Consider the following 23,767-nt stretch of genomic DNA (forward strand, 5'->3'; position numbering starts at 1 on the left):
GTTATGTAGCTAAGTGTGATTTCTCATTCCTGTCAGAGACTGGTCTTTCACTACTTATCCCAAAAGACACTCTCACAAACAGGAGTTACATTAGCATAAATCTGCTTCTGTGAGTAGTATGCTCTTTTGGCAAGTTAAACCTTGTTAGTAACATCATCAGAACACTAACCTCAGGATGTCAAGTTCCCATCAGTTGTGTAATTTCTAGTATTGTGCACTTTCAAAATGTTTACTTTGGCACGTTATACTTTGTAGCGTAGAGAAGTTGATTTTTTTTGGTGCTTACTCCCCGCCTTACAAAATCTGTCTTTTCTCTCTTCCATTTATTCAAGCCCTCTCCCTTGCCACCAGTTATCTCCCTTTCTCATAGCTGCAACAGAAACAGGACATAAAGCACACAAATACATTTAAAATGGGAGATCTAAAAAAGTTGGTAAACAGCAGACAATGGTCTTGTAAAACACTCTTAGTCGATGAATGAGCTTGTAAAACGTAAACCCCATAAATCTTTTAGTATAGTATTCAAGCCTTCAATTTTAAATTCGTAAGCTTACTTATATTTGATTTCAAACCTTCCAACAGTCAGTGTTTTACTACATTTAAATGTGCTAGTCACTTCACACTTGCTCCCAATATATATATAAAACCAACACTGTCTAAAGAAATAATGAAAAACCACTTGAAACGAGCAGTTTAACTTCCAACAGAACATAACTTCTTCTGCATTTTCAGTAAATTTGTACGTTAAATACTTTGGGTTATTACAAATTGTTGCACTTCAGTTTTACCTGAACTTATCTGATGTTCAAGTGAACCATGATTTCTTCCCAGTTACTAGTCCTGTCCGCCAGACTAAAATTCAAGGGAATATATTTATATAAACTGAGCTTTGTTTGCTTCATACTCTGCCTATTAAAAACCATTACGCTAACCACGGAGATCAACCAAGTGCTTGATTTGAAAGGTGTAGAAGTCACATATCCCGAGAAATGGCTGGATTTTTCTGTTTGTTTCTGTGTAACTCTGGTCATTACTGTACTAAAATTCATTTTGAAGTGGTTCAGTTTTCACCTTCTCTGCAAACTAGCCTCAAAAGAACGTTACAGGAGATTACCACAAAGTAAGATGTGGACAGATACCATATACAGCTGATGCATGACAACCTTTTATTCTACTGTAATTTGCTGGCATTTTTGATCCCAAAAGAGGAAACAACAGACTTTGGATTTTCTTAAATGTCACCACAAACCTAATTTTTTTATTTTCCATCCAATTAAAAAAACAGTGTTGAAAAATAAGGAGCTAACCTAACTGTTTTGATAACCCTTAGTCTCACATACATTTTTAATATTATACAGTGAAACTGTATTTTGCATATCAGCGCTGAGTGCACTTTAAAAAGGACCTCAGTTGAAATATTTCCAACAGGTCTTTATAGCACCATATAATCTGCTGTTGATTTAAACGCCTGGAATCAGACTCTTTGTGCCACTGCTTCTAAAGAAAAATGATTACATTTTTATTTCCTCTAGCATTCTAAAAAAAAAAAATCTAGAAGAAAAAGTTTATGTTATCCAACTGAATGCATGTAAACAATTAGTTACTAGACACTCCATTTTCACTTATTCCAGTTTTGTGAAACTGATCAATGAATTGCTACATGATTCTTCTGGAATGGCACGGTTTAATTCAGTGGCAGAAAGATCTCATGGACGCATCGAATGCAAATGTCTCTCTCTCACTCTTCATTGAATTTTGAAAGTCTCTTTTTGCAAGATGTGATGCTGCCCCTTCTATTATAGCTCATTTTTGATTCATAATAGAGAAAATCAGTGACAAACACAAGAGGCCGAGCGCCAGCAAAGCCATAGTACAACACAATAGGAATAGCAAGGGGATGAGGAAGCAAGAGGAAACCAAGGTGCCTGGAACAAATTAGAAATACACTAAACGCAAGAGAGCATCTTAGCCCTACAGCAAATTTTACATTCTTTCAATACTTAGATTGGTCTGTTTTCAACTGGTACGCAATTCAGAATTTATTCAGAATTAAAGGAATACACAACGTGATTAAACATGAAGTACATGAACCATTCATGCACTAACAAATGCTGCCATTGTTTTTTCACCGGTAAAGCTGAAGCAAGTGTGTCAGAATGGCATTTGGTTGAAATGAAAGTAATGCTGGTACTTTATCATTTTTGATAATTGTTACCTACAACGGTCAAAGTCAGTGACCACCTACTCAACATTGCAAGAGGCTTGTTTTCCAAATATGAGTTCCAGTAAGCGGAAGGACAAGTGAGATCAGTCTGAATACATTATGAAGATTTTTAAACTGCGTATTTCTGAAGAAAGCGGTCAAACGCATCATAAATCGCTTGTCTAAAACAAGGAAAAAAAAGATCATTTGTATAATTTGGAAAAGGGCAGATATAAGTGGCGTATTTCCATATATTTACAAATATATTTACAAAGCTATCATCACAATTTCAAAACAGCATTCAATAATAATGCGATATCAGGTAGTCTTTTCTCCCTCACTTATTTCCGGGATCTCTCACTTCAATCCAGTAATATATTTATGTTTCAGGAATGAGTGGGACTGTTTACCAACTTTAATGCAAGTGCATATATTCATGGATTAGGAGTTTTCTACTCAAACATGTCAGGAAATGGGTCAGAGACATATGCATAATTTATAATTTTTGAGAACTGTCTTTAAATAAGGCTGAAGTTTTAGAAGTTTTAAATAGCAATAAGCTAGTGGTTAGCATACCTTGACCCAGTATCTTGCTATTCCTTTTTGTTGTTGCTTAGACTTCCTAAATGGGATGTACAGTCTTACTAATTCCTTATATTTTAAAATTAACAGCACAAGTATTTAACTTTTAAAACTAGGGAACTGCATTTATAGAACTGATTTATATTACTTTCTTCAGAAAGTCAACGTCTAGTATTACTAAGGCAAGAATTCATGCAAGTACTACTCATTTGCAGTCAAGCTTGTATTTTAATTCTCATCTTTAACTGTGTGGTTTTTTTAATTCTCAGGAGACAACATTTGCAAAAAGACAACAGCCGCGCAATATGACATAAGCAGTCACTGCTTAAAAAATATTTTCTAGTGTCCAGTGAACAAAATAACTAAAAGCTTTTATAGGAAAACAAGAGTGAGAAGGATCATTCTCTTGCCATTGGCTTACGGAACTATCTGAGCTATGTTGCACCTCATCTTTGCTCATGAAGTGGAAACGCTGTCATTCTCTTTAAATTATTTCAGATCTGGTAACTTGTTCTTCAAAGCAGTATTTGGTATTTGTTGCTTTAGAGTAATTATAGACTTGCTTTTAGAAGAAAAATTATGTGTCTCAAAACTATGGTTTTAAGCTCTCAACTATTTTTAAACTTTCCTGTTTACCTTACCTAAAGAATCCTTGTTTGAAGAGGTAGGCACTGACATGACCTCCATCCAGATACCTAATTTCACATCCGGGCCAGATTTCTTGAAGACTGCGCACCCCAGTTCGAGGAATATACGCATCCTCCTTCGCTTGTACAACTATGATTAAACTTGGGTCAACTGGAACTAAAGAAAAACAAATCAAAATTGAATTCATCTAAGGTAAGAAATAGAAACATGTCAACTGAGATTTCAGTTGTAAAAATGCTCTCTATTTCTAAAAAAAATTAAAATTATTCTAAGCTTTAATAAAATGATCAGAAATTCAATAGAGTAGAAGCTTCGTATACTTTTTTTCCTCAAGGAGAGGAAAAAAGACAACTTTTCACATGAAAGGTCACACAAAGGGCAGTATATGTTCACTTTCTTTTCTGTTTCCTACATGTTTTAGTTACAACATAAAAATCCCAACATATTCTTATATATATTTATTACTCATAACCAGAATTGCACCAATCAGATTACTAACAGGAATAACAACAAAATTATGTTGAGAAAAATAACACCAAAATTATGTTGAACACAGAACGGTTCTCTCTTCAGAAAGAATATATGTGGTAAAGAGTGACCAGACAAGATGTTTGACAATGGGGTGTCAGAAATAATTTAGACCCTCTCCTTTCATATATACTAGATCATGTATAGAGGATATGTAATGCTAAGATAGATTCTAGTCTTCCATTCAATTTTCCATGAAATCTGAATGTTAGGCAGATTTTCTGAAGCTCCTCTTTAGACACACTTCAAGGATACCCTGGCAGGGGATGCAATGTCTCCCAGAGCATGAGGAGACCTGGGAGACAATTGACATGAAGGACTACATCACTTTGACAAGTGCATTAGGATCACAGATCCTCTTAAGTTTCAAAAAGGTCAATGCTTTAGCGAAGTGATAGCTGGGTAAGTGTCTAGATAAACAAGAATGTCTGTACTTAGAATAAAGTTTACAGGTTTTTTTCTGTCTACTGAAATAACTTTTAAAGCTTTAAGGAAAGCACTGACCGTTATTTGTCACAAAACATCCCTGGCTAGCAGTGATCTGGGACATTGTCCAAGTCAAGAAATCTATGCTAGTGGAGAAATATTTGGACATTTTTTTTTTTTTTTAACATTTACCAGTGGAGTACTGAATGCCAGAATTAAAAAATGAGGTGGCACAGGGTCTCAGTATCAAGAATGTTTCGACATTCAAAGACAACTCTGTCAGAAACCTGTCTGAAGTCAAAGTATGTTCTAGGACATGTTGAGAGTCCTCAGTGGGCACGCGCACAGTTGAACCATTTTGTCTGAATGGACTGCCACAAAAGCAATTCCAAGCCCCCACTCTAGTAAAACCCTTTCAGTCAGCTCTAGGAAGAGATCACTTGTTTGCATTGCCTGCGAGTGGGCCATTGAAAGGGATTTGTCCTAGATGCCAGGAAACCCAGGTTCATCAGATTAAAGGCTCGCTGGGCTACAGCTCCCTCTATATGCTATGCTTGTCTTGGAAAACACTATATTCGCCAGACCGCATTGTCCCAGAAGGACCTCTGTGCATTTTTACTGGTCACGCTTGTCTAAAAGTATCATTTAAGCTTGGTTCTCAGCCATGTAGGCTACTTTCTATCTGAAGTCAATATCAGATTTCTGCTTTATGAGATTTACTTGAACCTGCTTGAAAAACCTTATTAACAGATTAATTACATCACACAGATGTTTTAGTCTTTTAAATAATATAAATTTGCACTAACTCATATCTGAAAATAGCCGCAGGAAGGCAGAGAAAAAATGAGCAAAGATACTGAAAGGCAAATTTTTAGTTCACGTTATCATTAGTTGGCCATTAAGAAGAAACAGAAAAACAATCAGGAAATGGAGTGGTAAATAGATGCTACTGAATAACATTTGAGATATTTTCATATTTCAGCTAAGGTGCCAGCAGGTTTACACAATGGAGAATGAAGAAAATACCTTTCCTTCCATCGTATTTTATTCAATTTTCCAAACTGCACATTAAACCAAAGAAATACATACCTGAGAAGTTACCTACATGGGTACATTCATCCATTACTCCTTTCATGAACCTTAAGGATTCTCTCTGTAAAGTGTCACTCTTTCTTCTTTTATTTATCCTGTGTCCTTGTGGGCTGGTTAAGTTTTTATTGCTATTGCTACTGGTTGAAAATGTTTGATTTATGCACTGCATTTTAGGAGCATCTTGTATTAAGAGTCTTTCTGATGAGGCACTTAGAGTACTTTTATTTGTGGTAAAGCTGTGAACAGCTTCTTCAGATACAGTCTTGTTTGAGGAATCAAGGTCAAACATTCTGGAAGTCACGTCCACATCCTCCAGACTGTCCACGCTGTCAGGGAAGTTTTTAACAAAGTCTTGTCCCATCTTGAAAGAATCCGTCTGAACAAAGACAACAGGTCATTTATTAAGGGTTTCTCCTTTAAACCAGTTGGTTAATCTTATTTTTAAGATCAACTCAATATTAAAAAAAGAAAAAAAAAGATACAAACAGCACTGCTCACAGTACTTATTTGCAGCCTGAATGTCACTCAATTAAATCCTGATCATCATAACCTCTTGATAATTTCATTCTACATTTCTGTCAGCTTAAAAAATGCAGGAAGTACTTGTATATGGTAGCTTATGATACAAATGTTTGTTTTTAATTCTATATTAAACTCTGAATTTATAATTGCAGTTGTTTAAGCTTAAATTTCTGGGCAATAAACATATGTGACCCAGTCTAATGTTAGGTTTAGGACCGAAAAATCTACTAAAAATGTCTCTAAATACTAGGAAGACACAAGCTGAACATCTTGAAATGTTTCTTCTTTTCATTTTGTCTGCTGCATCAGTGTCCTGGAGTGTATTTCACTTAAAAATGGCAAGCGCCTAAGTAACTATCTCCACCACAGCCCCTCTTCTCCTGTCGTAAGATATTTGAAAAAGGACTGTCACAAAGCAAAGAATCTTAGGAAAAAAGTTATTATCAGAATTTGCTAGAAGACAGTGTTGCAACATATAAGCAATTCTCCAAAAGTTATCACTCCAATCTAAAAGAGCGATGAGGCAACAAAATTCCCCTTGGGAAGAGTCTTTCAACCCTAGTCAAGAAGAGTCAAGAAGAAAGCAAAAAAAATATGCAAACAATAAATCATATTTTGTAAGGAGCAAGAAGCTAATTACAAAAGTTCTACCTCATGTTTAACCCAACCGCCTGTGCAATAAAAGTCTAAAGCTGAGGGAGGGCTAGCATCACACACAGAAACAGAGAGACCTAGCACTCTAAACAAACTAGAAAAGTAGCTTAATGTTGATACATATTAAAAAATCATGGGTTTATATTTACATGCCAGGCTATTGGTTTTCCAGACTATAAAGCCAGTTACTGGGAAATACTATCTACAGTTTCAATGTTTTGATTAGATTAATTTTATGTTGCAGATTACACTAAGTGTGGTCACAGAAAAAAACTTGTAGCAAGGGCTATACTTAACACACATCATACAACCAAAATATTAATTGCTGTTTTTCAGAAGGTTTTCCTTCAAAGATTGAATTTATCTAAAGAAAACAACAGGCAAACATTTTAGCTAACAATTGGATACTTTTACTGAAAGTAAAAAGAAGTTACATTATTTGTTAGATTTGCACATGTAAATATTAGCACATAGGGAAAATGAACTATACTTACTCCACAGTATTCAAGCATTTGAATGATTTCTTCTTCATAAACAGTTTGTGTAAAATACTGTTTCTCTAGCTCTCTCCAGTTCACTGCCTTGCTCAAAACACCCTGAGATTATAAACACAAGCATCCAGTACACAAGTAAAACCCAGAGATCATTCTAAAATAATGATATACAGAGAAAATTGATCTGTTCCTCTCTGTGACCTGATTTTTCCAGTGGAATTCTGCCCAGGTTTCCAGATAACCCTTAGAATTATTGTAATCAAAGCATAAGCACATATTATATCACAGGACATGGAAACCCACCTCCCTTTAAAAAACAAACAAACAAAAAAAAAGGAAAAAAAAAGAAAGCAGAAAACAGTCCCACTTAGGGTTTACACACATCTAGACTGGGCTAAACCAATGATGGGTGTCAAAGCCAGTCTACTCATTCACCTACCCCGGCAGCAGTAGTGAAAACAGGTACCCCTCATGGTAGTAGCAGCATTATTACCCAACTATTTAAGCCAGGCTTTGAGCAGAAGAAAATGTGTTTTCATGGCTTGCTTCTTCACCTTCCCACATTCAGACCAGGACTCTAATCATTGTCCCACAAACCAGCCCCAGCCCCTAATTTGGTACACGACCCACCGAAGTAGCTCAAAGCTACCTTCCTTATCATGCGTTGTATATCCTGAGCAGGAAGGGTGGGTTTTGCCACTAACAGAGGCCGAAGGGGGATGGAATGCCTTAACTGAAAAGGTGAATGTGGCCAACCCAAACCTTTTAACTTAGATATCTGATTACATTCTAGTATATTAACAAAAATATATCTTAATTACCGTAGTAAAGACTGCAGAAGCTGTTGACCAGGAAAGACACGGAATCAATGGCAATGGCTTAGGCCAGTTTGTCACTGCCAGTGAAGCCATCTAGAATCAAAGGCACTTATTACATATCTTAATATTGAATTCATAATATGGTAAAAAGAACTCTCTCACCTTCAATTTGTTTATACAGTATCAAACAAATACGCAGTGCCCAAGCAGTTAAGGACTGTGGCAGTTGGATATACTTTCACCTATTTAGAAGACACAGCCTCTTCTTCAGTGATCTCCCTAACAATAAACATTGCTCTGGATAGGACTAATTTCAAGGCTGAATGGGTTTTTGTTATAAGAATTCCCAATGAAATATTTATTCTGACCTTTTCGTTGTTTAAAACATCAAAAACATCTATAAAGCCTTTTCATCAAGCTCTTGCAAGCTTATTTCAAGGCAAAATGAAGGCAATCCACGAGAAGGACTACTTAACATGCTATACTTTTTAAATTTGTATACTGGAAACAAAATGTGGAGGAGAAGTAATTCAGCATGTTAAGTGGGCTCTTTCTGTCCTTTAAAGTTTAAATTATTACTTTTACATCAGTTCTCAGAACACATTTTTGTGAATATTCTGTTTATCCCAGAAAAAAACAGAGCAAAGAAGCTCAACGTACAGAACTTCCCTATATGGTATGTTCTTGACAAGTTTTATTTTATTGCTCTAAACTGAACTACAGCATAAACGCATTAATACAAAATTCCCCATGTCTGTGCCAGATGTTCTAATAAATGGATTTATACAACTGAACTGTAATTCTATTCTAACTATTTTTTATTTATAAAAAGCTACAAGAACACCACATATCTATGTTCTGATAGCCAGAAAGTCTGACTTCTTTCTTCTTAGTTCCAGATCTCCCCATCAGTAGAACTAAATTAATGCTACCTACCTTCCATTGTAAAACATATTCTATAGATGATCAACGTCAAATATGATTTATTTCCCTGGTTTTAAATTGTACCTGAAGTCCTGTAAGTAAGTCAGGACTAGCCAAAAATGTATCTTCCTGGACTAAGAAAAAAAATTTCAAAGGAGTTTCCAAACTCACTCTCTCAGATCTTGCCTCCTTCTATACCCATGCTGTATATGACCATTGGTATAGGATACAGTACTCAGTTATTCCCATAGCATTTGCACAGCATTTGAAGTGTCCTGCACAGTTAGTGGTGCATATAGCAGCTTGAGAATTCCAATCCAACTTACAAATAAGACAGGGGAGACATGTTTAACACAAAAGTTGTTGTTCCAGCAGGGTGATGTTTATGTAAATCAAAGGTGCTTTGTACGTTTACAACATTTAGAGTCATAAAATTCTGCTTTGGGGGAAAACTATTTTCCTTTCAGTAGACACTACCATTACCAACATTATTTACTTAGCTCCTAACAACAAACAAACAGCAATCAGCAAAACAGAGGTATGTTGTTTTAATAAGCTTTGCACCTAGGTCTCACAGACCAATGGTTATCTGTAGAGATACCAATGGTTATCTGTATATTACAAGCAGTAATATTTTAACTGTGTGCTAGTCTTTCAAGCATCTTACTAATACATTTCTGTTTTAGTTTGAATATGCACAGTGTCATACACAAAATGTTATCCACCTCACCACAGAAATCTCCAATCGATACCAATGATTGGGGAAAAAAAGATGAGTTAAGAACAGAACTGACACCAAAAGTCACCTCAATTACAACATGCCTACAAAGAGGAGGCATTTCACATAATGCATTCAAACACAAAAGTTTAAGAAAGAAGAATGGAGGAAAAGAGGGAGAACCAGCAGTTGATCGGTACAGGCCTTCTTTCAGAAAACATTTCTTCCCCCACCCCCCTTGCGGAAAAAAAACATAATTATGTGAGAAGCTTATATTCTTTTTAAGCCTGTCAGGAGATGGCTGACAAAGGGCTCTATGGTTTGTCAGTACTTATTGAGGATTATACTAATTCAGCACCACAGAACATGAGAATTGCCAACAATTTGTTGGCAAAAAACTCTAAATGTTTATTTTAAAGTACTTCTGAGAGGAACACTATAAAACAAATTATTTCCATATGCTAAATGATCAAATGAGAAGTTAAACCAAAAATTACTGAACAGGAAATATAAAAGCTTACATGTCCTCCCATGGATATTCCAGTCATCCCTAGCGGTCCATAGCCTTCTCTCTCAAGCCAGTGCAAAAGAGCTGCCGATTCTAGAACAAGAGCTCCTCCCATCACAAACAGGTCCGAGACATTTTTTAAACATGACCGTCTTTTCTCCCCAGAAAAGGAAAATATAGGATTTATTTTCTAAGATTAGACTTTGACAGTTCTCATCATTCTATACATACTTTTATAAAAAGCCTGATCACAATCCCAGAGAATTTTGGAGCTGAACTCCTGTTGATTCAACAGGAGAAAAAGCAAGTCCAGATTCTCTGGCACTTGTACTTTTTCATCTAAATGAGGACTAGAAATAGACACCTGCTAAGCTTCTAATGTAATATCACTGACAGCCTGGTCTTCTAGAAACAGATATTACCAACATTAGAATCTCATTAGTAGTAATCTTGTGTCCTGTAAAGTTATAACGGATCTTTTAGAAATAGAATCAAAGTGATACAGTCCTAGACATACACTATCTCATTTGCAGAAACAATCCTTTTTTCTTTTTTTTTTTTTTTTCTTATTTACCTGTTTTACATCATTGAAAAATTGCACACAACATTTGAAGAGCAATCAGTATGTCAGCTTTGGAAGCACTCATCAGTGTCACTGTAAGACTGAAATTGTAAAGTGGGAAGTTTGTCACGGTACTGAGAAATTCATGTCGTGTACTGCAAAGCATTAAAACACAGAAGAAACAAATGTACAAAGCTATTCAGCTGAACCTTCAGAGGGACTCTAAAAAGTGGGGGGAAAAAAAAAAAAAGTATTTTACAGAGCAATTAATACACCTCTAATTTGGGGAGGGGGACCGTGTATTTTCAGTATCACACAGTCAGGTTACAAAAGGCTACTGGCCTCTTCTGCCAGCGTACAATCACATTTGAGACACTCTGAAGCACAAGGATGAAGCTTACTGTGCAAGCCACAGGAGAAATGAACGTAGCTGCTGCAGACCAGTATTTATAGGCTAATGTAATTCTTTCCTACAGCTTTGTTATGAGATTCCTCAGCCCTCTCCAGCTGCTATATTTATTAAACACTGTTACTAGCATGTTTAACTAAAACCACTGCGGCTGGTTTGTAACCTTGTATCGAAGAGTGACAACTACTGCTTGGGGTATTAGACTGCGCACTCCCCTTTCAAAGAATCCTTCTCTACATCAGGCATATACTAAGCAGTCAAGCTAGACAACTGAGAACGGAGTTAGAAACACCCTTGCCAAAATCTTTAATTTATTCCTCTGCAACAGATCCTTTATTGCCTGCAACAGTGGGAAAAAAAACCCACCAATGGATGTATTCCAGCACACACTCTCTCCTGTCACTTTCCTATAATCTTACACTTCTAAATGCGATAATAAATATATATATATATGTTTAAGCAGTTTTCCTATCAAAGAAGCAATTTTACAACAATCATCTTAGTCGGTAAACGTAATTAACTTTCTTTAAAAAAGAATGTTCTATGTCAAAATAAATTCAGCATCTGCTTTGAAAAAAAAACCCCGAAACTATTTTTTAATTAACATTTTCTCCTTAAAAGTAATTTTTTTAAGCTTTTGGATTTAGGAAATCCGAATGCTGAAATCTAAATAAAATCTAGAAAATCTAAAATGCTGTAGTGTGAGACAGTGCTCCTGGGGAAGTCCTAATAGAAAGGACAGGTTTAAAAATAAATCACCTTCTATGCGTCTTCTACTCATGTTAAATCTCCAAGTTAGGATTAAAAAGGATTAAAACACCAACTCATATTTGGACTTTAAGAAATATTGGTAGACTAAAACCACACCTTTGCCTCAGACACATACCTTGTTGAATTCTGTTTATACTCCAGTGGTTCGGAAAATGTGAAAAGCAAAAAACCAGGACCGTCTAATTAGGCTTCTAAATTCACATTTAAGAAACTGACTGAGGGAGGAAGTCCTGTAAATTACTGAATATTGCATAGTTTCCACTCACTAACAAACAAGCAACACCAGATTTATTTACAGGTCTGACTGTAAATCCTTAAAGTATCTTGGAAAAGCAAAATCTTCGCAATTATAACAGGAAAATACACTATCTGACCAAAGATTATTCACAGTTGACTGAAATATAATTGCAGCATTTGTACATGCACAGCTGTGAATCAGGAAAATAAACTGGTACTCGCTTGCATTCACACAGCTTGCTTGCACCTCACTCTATACTGCAACTTCATCTTGTGCAAACTTTCCCGATTGCTGTGATCTCTTAACACAAAAAATGACAAAGCATTCTAGCAAAGGGTACACAATTTCACAATAGCAGGTTACAAGTGGTCCATGCTTGGGATTTTTTTTTCCCTTAATAAGTTATCAAAGTTTATACTACTTTGAGCTTCTTGAGGAAGAAAAAAAAAGTGGTATTTCAAAAAGACAGTAGCCATGAATGTAATGGTAATACTTACAATTGATCCTTAGGTTTTCTACAGCCATGTAGAAGACTCAAGTTAAAGAAAGTAAAAAATTTCTATATAAAAACTGGGTATTGAAACAAAAAATAAAGTAAAATAAAACAAATCACATACATTAAATTCCAAATGTTTAACTGGAACTAAATCAAGTTAAATGTAGTTTGATGATGTAGTTTGCAAAGTAAGATTTTACTTTTGTCAGGCATGTGAGTAGGAAAAAAGCGTAACCAGAGATCCTATTTAATAAAACAGAATATCAGTGTTATAGAAGTTACTGATGAGTTGATGACAGGACAGAACTTAGGTGGTTTTTTTTTAAAAACAAATCTTAAATGGTAGCAGTAAATTTCTCAAAAGTACCTGAGGTACCAAAGGGTTGCATTTGAGAAGGGAAGGCAGGAGAGGCAACTTTCTTTTCTGTCATTAATACATCCAGAAGTCACACAGTATGATGTAGAATGAACGCATAGTTTTCACTCTGTCATGGCTAAAGGAATCATATCGGTACTTTGATCAGTACACAGCTTCATATCAGAACTTCTACTCTAATGACTACAGTAAGAAGCTGTAGAAGACATTTTCAAAAAAAATCAGAAAAGCAATACTTGGTGTAAAAGTAGCATATTATATTAACTGTGTTCCACATTCTGTTTCAAGCAATGGTCATACTTTGCTCTTTGCTTCTCTCCACTGAAAAATCCACTGGAAATTGATCCACAAAGTAGATATTATACCAGTGTGATAAGGCTTCTACCTTCTGGAGAGAACGTTAAGAATTACTGTCGTGCTTTCCACAAAAGGATATAATAAGGATTTTCTAGCAATAGGGAAGCCATACAGGCCTCTTTAATCATTGGGCGTGCCATTAATGTGCGTCTCCTCCAGAAGTGCTAAAGATAAGATGTACAAACATATGTTAAGATAAAATCTGATTATTTAATTTCTCGATAACAATCAATTTTACATTTTACATACTCACATGATCTCCAGTGCCTGCTAAATGAATGCACACAGGTCTGTGCTTGCTATTCCATCTTCTGGGTATGATGAACTGAAATCTATGAGAAACAAACACCTATTTTAGCTAAGTAAGTATATCTATTTACAAGCTGTGCCAGTGAAATTAATCTAAAAAAAAAAAAAAGACAGAATAAAGTATTTTCGTAACCCATGCAGGCAAACTGCCAGCGATTCAGCAATGCAATTTTTCATAAACACTTCCAGCAAAGAAAGGAATCCGAAAGTAGGACAGAATAAATGCCAAACAAGAAAAGGAGCCAAGCTGAAAGATCATGTTCCTAAAAAAGACCACTACCTCATCATCACAATTTAAATTTTGCAGAGTGGAGAAATGGAACTTCAGATGAAGAGCAGCCTAAACAAGTATGATTAGCTCTCCTAGGCAGCATTGCTGTTTTTCTCCTGGGGGCACAACAGCTGAAATTGGAGATTAAGATGAGCAATATATTTAAATTTTAAAACAAAAAATCAAAAATCCAACATACAAACCATGAAACTATTCTATACATCCAACGTCAATCACTTAATGTCTTCTGCTGCTACTCAAGTTATTTACAGTCTAACTAGTGGGAAAAAAAAATCACTTCTGAGCCACTAGTATTTTCCCCACAAGATGGAGCACTGTTACCTACAACAGTGTTACACTTCAGGAAAAAAATATTCACACAATGCACAAAGATCCTAAAGGAAATTTATAGGGCATTCCAAAACTGTAACAATACTGTCCAATGTAACAATTAGCATAACTTGGTTACAAACTGTAAGAGAACATAGATAAGGAAACAATCAGTATACCATATTTTCTAGTATGGTACTAATTAGTCCAATAATGTTAAGAGACAGTTTCTTTCTCTAACCAATGGAGAGATGGAAAAGAACTGGTATTTTGACTATCAAACTTTTTCTGACATTCCTTAGTGTTACATTACCAACCAGTAATATTGATAAAATTGACAATGCCAGTATCAACTTGAGCTGACAAACTTTTATGTTTAATTTTTAAGTTATTAAACAAGGCTTGGAAAAACAATTCCATCATGAAAGTTTAGCTCAAAACTAAAAGCAAACAGAAATTATGCTCCCTTTCCAAACCCACTCAACTGCAAAGCAGCGTTAGTGTGAAACCAGCAAAAATGCCGTTAGGTATGTTCTGACTCTTAGGGATCATCCAGCTTTTTGTGGGGATGCTTTTTTTTTTGGCTTGCCAAGTAAGAAAGGCACCAGATTCTCTTGCTGCAATTAAATGAACTCACTACTTCAGTACACACACAATATTTTTGTATTCAATGTAAATGGAAGGCTGAAATGGTTCCTTCAAATACAATGTAACATGCTTCTTTCATATAAACAGCTTCTCCTGCTATGCATAAAACAAACAACTACTGTCCTGGCTATAGTATCCTTCATTTCCAGCATCCTGCTCATTTGGAAAAAAACAAATAATTTTAAAAACCCCAGGGTATTCCATAGCTTTGTGGAATATGATTTCTACACTCAAAAATTTATTTATACACAGATTAAACTATCACATGAATAAGATTTATTTTAACTTTTGAGATCAAAATCTATTTCAACATATTAGTACAAAAAAGTTTGAAATATTTCATAGATAATTTGTGTTACAATAAATTAGCTTCACAATAAAACTACTTATAGACCATTCTTATTTCTCTGCAGTACCAGTTTCAGAAAGGAAATACCACTTGGTTTCTCTTACCTTGCTACAAGAGATTCGACTGGCAGGATACCTGGGACATAATGAGCCAACGGGGAAATGAAGTGCCCCTCAAGGATTTTACAGTCGGATTGCTCCTCAACCTACAGAGAGAATGGGATGATAGCAGTGTATTTCGTATCAGTGTTTAGCTTGCTCTGAAAGCCAATCTCTTAAAGTAGAAGAATTTGTTATGGGATAAAAATGTACTTAAAAAGCCCCAAAGCTGAGGTCTATTTCAAATATAGGGATACACGTTATCAACACAGTCAAAACATTTGTTTCAAACTTTGCTTTTATTAAATGACCTATTAAAGGAATTAAGGAATAAAGTGTAATGCTGTCCCATTTTAAATAACTTCCACAACACATACTAAGTTTCGAGCATTTTTTGAGCTTTAAGATCTGACATCCCACCCCATCAATTATTGTATTACTGGGGAAAAAATAAAACAGTATCTGTGCAGCCACCACTTTATTCTCTGTTTTCTTCCATTCTCTGCTAGTAGCCAATGTGACTGCTCATTTTCCCATTTCACATTTCCCATTTCACCTTCCAACCCATTTCACGTTTTTGCCATTGCCTCCTAATTCTATCCACAGCAGCTCAATTAAAAAAAAAAATTCAAAACAGCAAACGTTATTTAGCTTGCCACAGCATTCACCACCAGTGCATTTATTTGACTTTAGAACTACTCTTCATTTCTGACCCCCTATTCACACTGTCTAGATTGAAAAGTCTTCAGGGCAATGATTACTTCTATCTGCACACCTCACTTGGAAGCACAGAGCCTCCTTTTTCCAATCAAGAGCATTTGAGAACTCACACTACACTGATTTCTTTTGCTTCTGCAGCCTCACTTCCTCTTCCCTCACAAATAAATTCTAATGTCCTTTTCCTGATACAGAGCAACCAGAAACACCAGTGAGGTCAGTTAATACCTCCTGTTAGAAAACTGGTAAACAGCAAAAGCTAACTGAATATTGTCAGAGGTGCGTTCACCACCCTGTCTCTATGTACTCCCTAACTCAAGTCCCCAGTTGCCAATCCCAGAAGCAAGTCATGCTGTGGTAACATCAGACATCAGGAAAACGTAGATTGACATGACACCAAGATTCAATTCTTCTGTCCTAGAAAAGCAGCCTGGTAAGTACTAAGTTGATTTCACCATCAGAAAAATAAATTTAGTTAAACTGCATCATCTCTTGCTTTTAAGTACCTTGTCAATGAACACTGGGTAATCTTTCGAAACCAGCGTCTGGCATTTTTCCCTGTTTCCAATAATCTTTCTGAATTCAAATATTCTGTTGAAAGGAAACAAGTAGAGAAGATTCAACTTTTAATCTAAAAAAAAAGAGAAGATAGATATAAAAAAAAAAATTTCAGGAGCTAAAGTAAGCCACAAAGAAAACAAAGTTATGAAGCCAGCTTTGCATTTACAGATTAATCAGGCTACCATAGGGTAGGTATATAAGAATGTTTTTAAGTTAAAAAAAAAAAGGCTCAGGTAGGTACATAGCGGTTGCACAGCTCTTAAATAGTATTTTACACCTGATATGTTGAAAACTTATGTAATTTTTCAGGGCCCAATTAAGACATAGCAACCTCCTACACTTACACATCCTTGTAGCCACACTGGGGCAATACAGACTGAATGGGTGAAAAACAGGCTGGACCACCAGCATCAAAGTGTGGTTGTCAATGATCTGAAGTCTAGCTGGAAACAAGTTACCAGCAGCACTTAGGGAAGTTCATGAATGACACAAACTGGAGGGTAAGGTTGATAGCCAGAAGGTAGGGCTAGCATTCAGAGAGACCTGGATAAGCTGGAGGAACAGGTCAACAAACATCCTAAAGCTCAACAATAAAACTGGAAAATCTTGCACCTAGGACAGAATAGCCCCATGCAACAATCCAGGCTGGGAACTTCCCAGCTAGGTAGCAGCTCTGCAGGAAAAGGCATGGGGTTTCTGGTGGACAGCAAACTGAACATGAGTTAGCAACACATCCTTGCAGCTAGGAGGACCAATGGCATACCCTCTGCATTTAGCAAGAGGGCAGCCAGCAGGTCAAGGGAACGGGGTTTGCATTGCCTGGGGAACAGAAGGCTAGGGGGCAAATCTAGTTGCTTTCTTCTGCTACCTAAATGGGCTGCAGAGTCTTACAGAGAAAATGAAAGAAGACTCTTCTCAGAAGTATACAGTGAGAGGACAAGAGGCAATGGTTGTGTGTTGCAACATACGAAATTCCTACTGGAACACAGTGAAAGATTTTTTTTCACAGCGATAGTGGTTAAGCACCGGAAAAGATTGCCCAGGGGAACTATGAATAATCTCCACCCTCAAGGGACTTTCAAAACTCAAATGGATGAGGTGCCAAGTGACTTGAATCAACTAAGAAGTTAGTTTTGTTTTGAATAGGGATTTGGACTAGATGCCCTCAAGCTGGCCCTGCAACCTTAAATACTCTATGCTAAGAATAACTTGCTCATTCTTATGGTTGTAAATACACACAACAATGTTAGCTGACCAACTAAAACATCAGATTTGGGTGGAAAGTACAGAACAGTATAACAGGAATGATCTGTCCACCTTCCCAACACCACAGAAAACCAAACCAATCGGACAGAAAGAAAATCCAGTTTACCACCATATCAAAAATAGCTCTACTATATAGCCTTTGCTTTTCTTATACAGAACAGCAAGTGCATTAAGTATTTCTGAGAAAACAAGAGTAAAGGTATGAGACGTGACTGTGGAGGGTAAGCTAAATGAAGAGATGTTTTGCTTGATACTAAATCCTCTAAAAATACTGCATTTATGTATTTCCTCTGTAGTTAGAAGGATACCGAAGGCTAAATCTTGCATGTGTTGAGGAATTTCAACTCTCGCTAATGAGTTGAGGATAAAGTATTGGGATATCAACAGTAATCACATCAAGGGTGTGCACATAAAACTTCAGATTACATCTAGGCAGGGTAGTCTGTAATATCAGTGAATCTCAGTTAATGCTTGAAGTATAAGAAATTTAGTCATTTCTTCTAATGGAGCTTCACAGTGATCAGTTTCTTAAAAAAAAAAAAAAAAAAAGACAAGGCTGACACTGTTTCTGGCACAATAGGGCTCACATACTAGGGAGTGGTACTCCCTCCTCCCACTAGCCAGTGTGCAGAGTCAGGAGGAGGTGGTATTCTTCCTTCTTCATCCAGGTGAAGCCAGGCTGCTGGGGAACAGCTCATCTTCTTCCCATTCAGGGGCAATACATAGAACAAATTCTTCTTCCACTTTTCAGACCAGCAAGCCTGCCTCATTGTTTCCACCACAGCTTTTGATCTTATGTGAGAGGTTTTTTCCCCACTAAGAAAAAGGAAGAGCCATAGCCAATACTATTATTACTACCAGCAATGCTTCTTTATTGCTGTTCGACATCAGTGTGATTACCCCTATAGACCCCATGCAAGAGAAAAGCCTTGCCTCGTATCGCAATAGCTAACCGTAGAATTAGTCAGAAGTTCCCCTATATAGACAGCAGTTGTGTTGGGGGGAGATGGGGATGGGGGAGTGAAACTTCATCACGTCTCACCAAGAACCTGAAAGTTTTTAGGAGAGGGTTTTGATAACATTAAAATGTCCCATTTCAGATACACACACACACATGTACGTAACGGAATACAGAAAAAGCTGCAATCAAAACAAAACACATTTTTTGCTTATTCCAACAGAATAAACTAAACATTTTAAAAATCCAACATTCTCATTTTGCAGGGAAGTCTGCTACTTAAGAGAAAAATCAACTGAAGACAGACATACAAAGCAATCCAAGTGCCATTTCAAGATGAGATGTTTCACTTGGACTTAAAAACAAAAAACAACCCCCCACATAACTCCACTGCTATCCACAGTGAACAAAATTTTATTTCAGTATTTTTTAAAATTTTCTTTATTGATTTTCAAATACATAAGAATTAGCTTATTAAATGCAGATTTATCATTTCCTATTTAAATACTACACGATGCAGAATATATATATTCAGTCACTTAATTTTTAAACTTCAGAAATTTAAGTGCTCAACTTCCAGGTGTTACTCTTAATAATAACTAATAAAAATTGGCAAATATTTAAAAACTAAGAGGTACTTCCATTTTTTTCTTATTTTCAAGACAGCTAAAAAGAATGAGTTTACTACTTTGGGCTACGAGAGTTACTTCTGATTACATCTTACACTTTTAAAGCTCATTATTATTAAGAAGTCACAGAAAGCTAGCAAGATCCTCTTTAATGTTAAACAGAACAATTCCTCTGTAAAAATTCAGCAAATTTTGTTTTTAGAAAACACTTTCAGAGTATGTGCTGAAGTATGTTATCATACATGCATAAGTGAAAAGTGTAACTGGACACATACACATTCTCTCAAGAAGAGTCTCTTTAAACACAAACATTTAGCAAATCCCTTTAAGACTTCTTTTAAATCCAGTTCCTCCCTTGGTATGGAAACACAAGATTTCCTGAACAAAACAAACTTTAACACTTTTTTTTCTTTTTTAAATACAGGATAGTAACAATTGTTGGTACTTCAAGGGTTGTTTTTTTCTTTTAATATAAAGTACTGTTTATGCTGTTATTTTTTAACAAGTCACCTTTTCAGATCCTCTGGCTTTCCCCATCCTCTGATGAAAAGTTTAGTGAGGAGAAGCTTTCTGTACAAGACATCTAATTTACTTACACCCATTAGCAGCAAACTGACATCTAGAAAAAAGAACAGGTAAAAACAAGGCAGTTAAAGGGGTTAACTTGAGTGGCAAGTTCATTGATTGTAAAACAAAGTAGGTTCCTATTCTGGTATCTGCATTAATGAAAAGCCATATAATTTTATTCCAAGGAAGTTAACCTAGAGATTCAGGTCAATTCTTTTCATTTTAAACAAAATACAAAGGCATTTAATACAAACTCTAGCTTTTTTAGGAAAATGGAATTTAGGAGTAGGAATTTAACATTCCTAATATAACCAGAAATTTATTACATAATTGATGACAAGCCAACTAAAGAGGCACATAAGGTCACAAGAACTACATCTTCAACCAGTCCTAACTGTATTTTACTTGAACCGATAAAACAAAGAGCAGCATTGATCTGTCCTGTCAATACAGCTATGATGGCAAAAACTTTTCAGTCAACGTGGGCTTTCATAGACACATCTCAGAATGGAAGCTTGAAATAATATTTGGTTTTAAACAACTAGAAGACTAGATCTCTAGCTACATAATTATTTGTTTATAAAAAAGAAAGAAAAAAAAAGTAGCTCCAGTCACTGAGGCAGAGAAAGCTTATTTTTGTAAATTTGTCTTCATTGGTGTCTTAAACATATATCCTAACCCTTATTTTATCCATTCCTTTCCAATTTTCGCCAATTCATTTCTTACGGTTTTGAAAATGATGCTCCCACTCCCTTCAGTGAAGAAAACACGCCATCAGAATCCTTACTAGTATCATTTCTCTTTCAGCAAATACACTAGCTCAAATATAGCTAAAGCCAACAAGATTTTAGGCAAGCTGAGTGTTGTTTTCAAAACAATACTTACTGAAGTGAACAGGGAGCCACTACTGTGCTCTTCCAGTGAGGAAGGAAGGAAAAAAAAAAAGAAAGCTCAAATCTGGTTTCTTGGTCAGCAGGATACAGGTTATTCAATTTAAAAAAAAAAAAAGTCCAGGATCTGTGTACACCTAAGAAAACAACAGATTTAATAATCAAAGACTTGGTTAGTAAGTTACCTTCAACTATGCTCTACTATTTCCAGATCCCTCCATACTAAATGATCTAAATAACTTCATCACACTCCAAAATAGTGTAACTTAATTAATGGTTTTTGTTTTTTGTTTGTTTTTTTTTTTCTTTCATTTTAAACCAAAGTTCATTTATTCTGCCACACTTTAATACAGTCATTCTTAAAATAAACTTGTCTGAATATAACAAGTTAAAATTGTGGTCATATTAATGAATACATTCCTTTGCACTTCTAAAAAGCCAATACTTAAGAATCAATATACAGAAAAAAGAAAAATGCTTTAACACCTAGAGCAAGTTACTATCAAAATAGAAATTATAGACTACTTAAGGTACTCGAATACTAGAACAAGCATCCTAGAAAGCCACAATGGTTCTACATTCAGTCATCACAGGGCAGAAATAAATACCTGAAATGACCAGAAAGTCAAAGTGGGGACCTTCTATTTTAACACTGTAGAAAACGTTAGTTCCTACTCCACCAGTCCTGAACAGCTGACTGTGTAATCTTCTTATTCTGATCCATATCCGCTTGGTCTAATAGAATCACAGCCTCAATACAATCTTTTTCCTTGCCCACTCTGGAGATATCCATTGACCTCACATGCTGTTGGGGTGTCAGATGGGAAATGTTTGCTAGCCTCTGCAAGGTCCCTCCTCTGCTTTTTGGAGCAGGTGGACAGCTTCGTATTTTCCTGGTGCTAGAAGAGAACCGGGTGGCGGAGACAGGGACAGCAATACGGAGTGAACCCTCTATGGGTCTGGGAAGACAGTTCAGAGGGAGTACACAAAATCGTAAATCTATGCTGTCAAAAATATACTAAAAATAGATTTGCAGTTCTATCAGTACATTGCTTACCGGTAATTGTGAAAAGAAATTGTAATGAATGTTCTGATGCTTAACAAAGCAGCCTTGCATGTTTTGTTTGGTTGTTTTTTTTGTTGTGGTTTTTTTTTTTTTTTTTTTTTAAAACCTCTCCAAAATAAAAGCCAAATAGAGAAAACATGAAGATGTTGATTTTGCTGTGAGTTCAAAGGCTGGCCTGATGACCTCTCTCTCTTGCACCAAGGGAATGCCAAGACAAGTTTCTAGACAAGTACGTTATATTTAAATGCAACATTGATTGAGGTGAAAGGGTTGTCCCATCCTGTATTCTATTTCATTGATTGAATAAAGACTCTAAAGTAATTCAGGATATTTCAATTAATCAGATTCAAGATTAAACCACTACTGGAAAGAGTACAGGAAACACTAAAACAAAAGAAATATGCCAAGTACTTGAAGTATGTTGTATAGAACTCAGAAATATTACTGAGATAAAATAGGCGTCATCCTCCCATTTTGTTTATCTTAGTAACAAAAGGGTAGGACATGCTTCAGTCACTGCCCATCAATGTCTACATGGAAAGGCAATTACAAATACTTTTACTATCAGAAAAGGCGAATCCAGCTGTTGGAGGCTGAAGTTCTATAGCTTCACAGTAGAAGTAAAGAGTGTGTTTTAGCAGTGAGAGTTTGAACTTGAGAAAAGAATCAGCAGAGCTTGTTTTGGAATGCGACTGGATTTCCACCACTTGATACCACACGTGTCACGTCATGATCCCTTTGTAAGACAGGTCAGCTGGAAGCAGTGACCTGATAAAGATGCTGCATAGTTCTGTAGCCCAAGAAATGGTACCTGTGTTATGAATATTCAATGAGTATATTGCTAACATGGTAAGCTTTACATAATTGTAAGTTGTGAATAGAAATTGTAAGATACAAAGGCACATTAAGAAGTGATCCACTAAAAAAACCCCTACATTCTAAAATAGTATTTTCCAGAGAAGACAACAAGGAAACCTAGCGATAAATTATAACTAGGCTCTTGCTCTAGGAAGAGTGTTTTTCTTTGCTTCCAGAACCCTCATACGGCATATTAACTGCAAGTTTTTGGTGTGTACACCTATTTCATAGAAACAGACACAAAAATTCATCCAAAATCCAACACATAAAAGGTCAGCTCTTCCTTTTTATCCAGTGCATGCAGCTTCAGCTACAAGAACACCACCACTGGAAAGTACATAAAAACTTTTATTAAAGGCCCAGACTACTGCTTCTATACATGAATATGAAACAGCTCCCACCAAGAAGTCAACCTGAAAAAGCCAAGAAGGTATAGCTATTTTAGAAGGCTGAGTCCTTAACTTCCCTGCCCTATTACTTTTAAAAAAAAAATCTTTCTTCCAATTAAGTCAGGTCATGCTTTTTTTTTTTTTTTCTTTTCCTTCCAATAGAAGATTGCTTAAAAAAAAAAGAAAAATCACAAAAAAGTCACGGCGACGAGTCAGAAACAAGCCCCACAACAATTTCACACGATGGGATACAGAGGAGCCTGCGGATAAACAAAGGGGCCTAAGCCAGAAGCGTCACACCGACCGCCGAGCAGCTCCCTGCCGCTGCCTACCTGCCTTTCCTCCGCTCGCCCCGTATCTGGTTATCCGCGGATGGGAAGCCTAACCCGAACGTTTACTGGCCCGAAGTACAGGGCTCAACAGACGGTGCCCTGCCGACCCCAGAAGCTGCAGGTGCCCCCCCTCCCAAATCTCACCGGCGGCTTGCGGAAACCCACTCAGGCCGCCGGGCCCACGGCCCGCCCCGAGCAGGACC

The 23,767-nt window shown here is 36.3% G+C and overlaps 2 protein-coding genes across 8 annotated transcripts in view; both read right to left on the reverse strand.

Moving 5' to 3' along the window:
* Positions 1–13,017, reverse strand: part of LARP1B (La ribonucleoprotein domain family member 1B) — a 52,633-nt gene extending 39,616 nt beyond the window's left edge. For both annotated transcript variants that reach the window (XM_009289495.2, XM_009289494.2), the window contains exon 1: positions 12,961–13,017. In XM_009289495.2, coding sequence (XP_009287770.1) covers positions 12,961–12,982 — 22 coding nt within the window. In that variant the 5' untranslated portion in view covers positions 12,983–13,017. The remainder of the gene's footprint in view (positions 1–12,960) is intronic.
* ABHD18 (abhydrolase domain containing 18) lies at positions 1–23,705 on the reverse strand. Of its 6 annotated transcripts, none has more exons than XM_009289493.2 (14): positions 21,528–23,342; positions 20,915–21,056; positions 19,973–20,081; positions 16,555–16,639; positions 15,338–15,438; positions 13,580–13,658; positions 13,406–13,490; positions 12,595–12,622; positions 10,131–10,269; positions 7,971–8,060; positions 7,150–7,251; positions 5,477–5,855; positions 3,427–3,589; positions 1–2,385 (listed from the first exon to the last, which is right to left on the reverse strand). In XM_009289493.2, the coding sequence occupies exons 3-14, from the start codon at positions 20,062–20,064 to the stop codon at positions 2,334–2,336; spliced, it is 1,395 nt and encodes a 464-aa protein (XP_009287768.1). In that variant the 5' UTR covers positions 20,065–20,081; positions 20,915–21,056; positions 21,528–23,342; the 3' UTR covers positions 1–2,333. The 6 variants fall into 6 exon arrangements, with proteins under 6 accessions (XP_009287768.1, XP_019330235.1, XP_019330238.1 ...); XM_019474690.1 differs by lacking the exon at positions 21,528–23,342 and adding an exon at positions 23,565–23,705 and having other exon boundaries at positions 1,968–2,385; XM_019474693.1 differs by lacking the exons at positions 12,595–12,622; positions 13,406–13,490; positions 13,580–13,658; ... (3 more) ...; positions 20,915–21,056; positions 21,528–23,342 and adding exons at positions 10,692–10,834; positions 12,961–12,975 and having other exon boundaries at positions 1,968–2,385.
* Between the last annotated feature and the right edge of the window lie 62 nt (positions 23,706–23,767).

This window comes from Aptenodytes forsteri, unplaced genomic scaffold (genome assembly GCF_000699145.1).
Source record: "Aptenodytes forsteri isolate BGI_AS27 unplaced genomic scaffold, ASM69914v1 Scaffold109, whole genome shotgun sequence".
NCBI lineage: Eukaryota > Metazoa > Chordata > Aves > Sphenisciformes > Spheniscidae > Aptenodytes > Aptenodytes forsteri.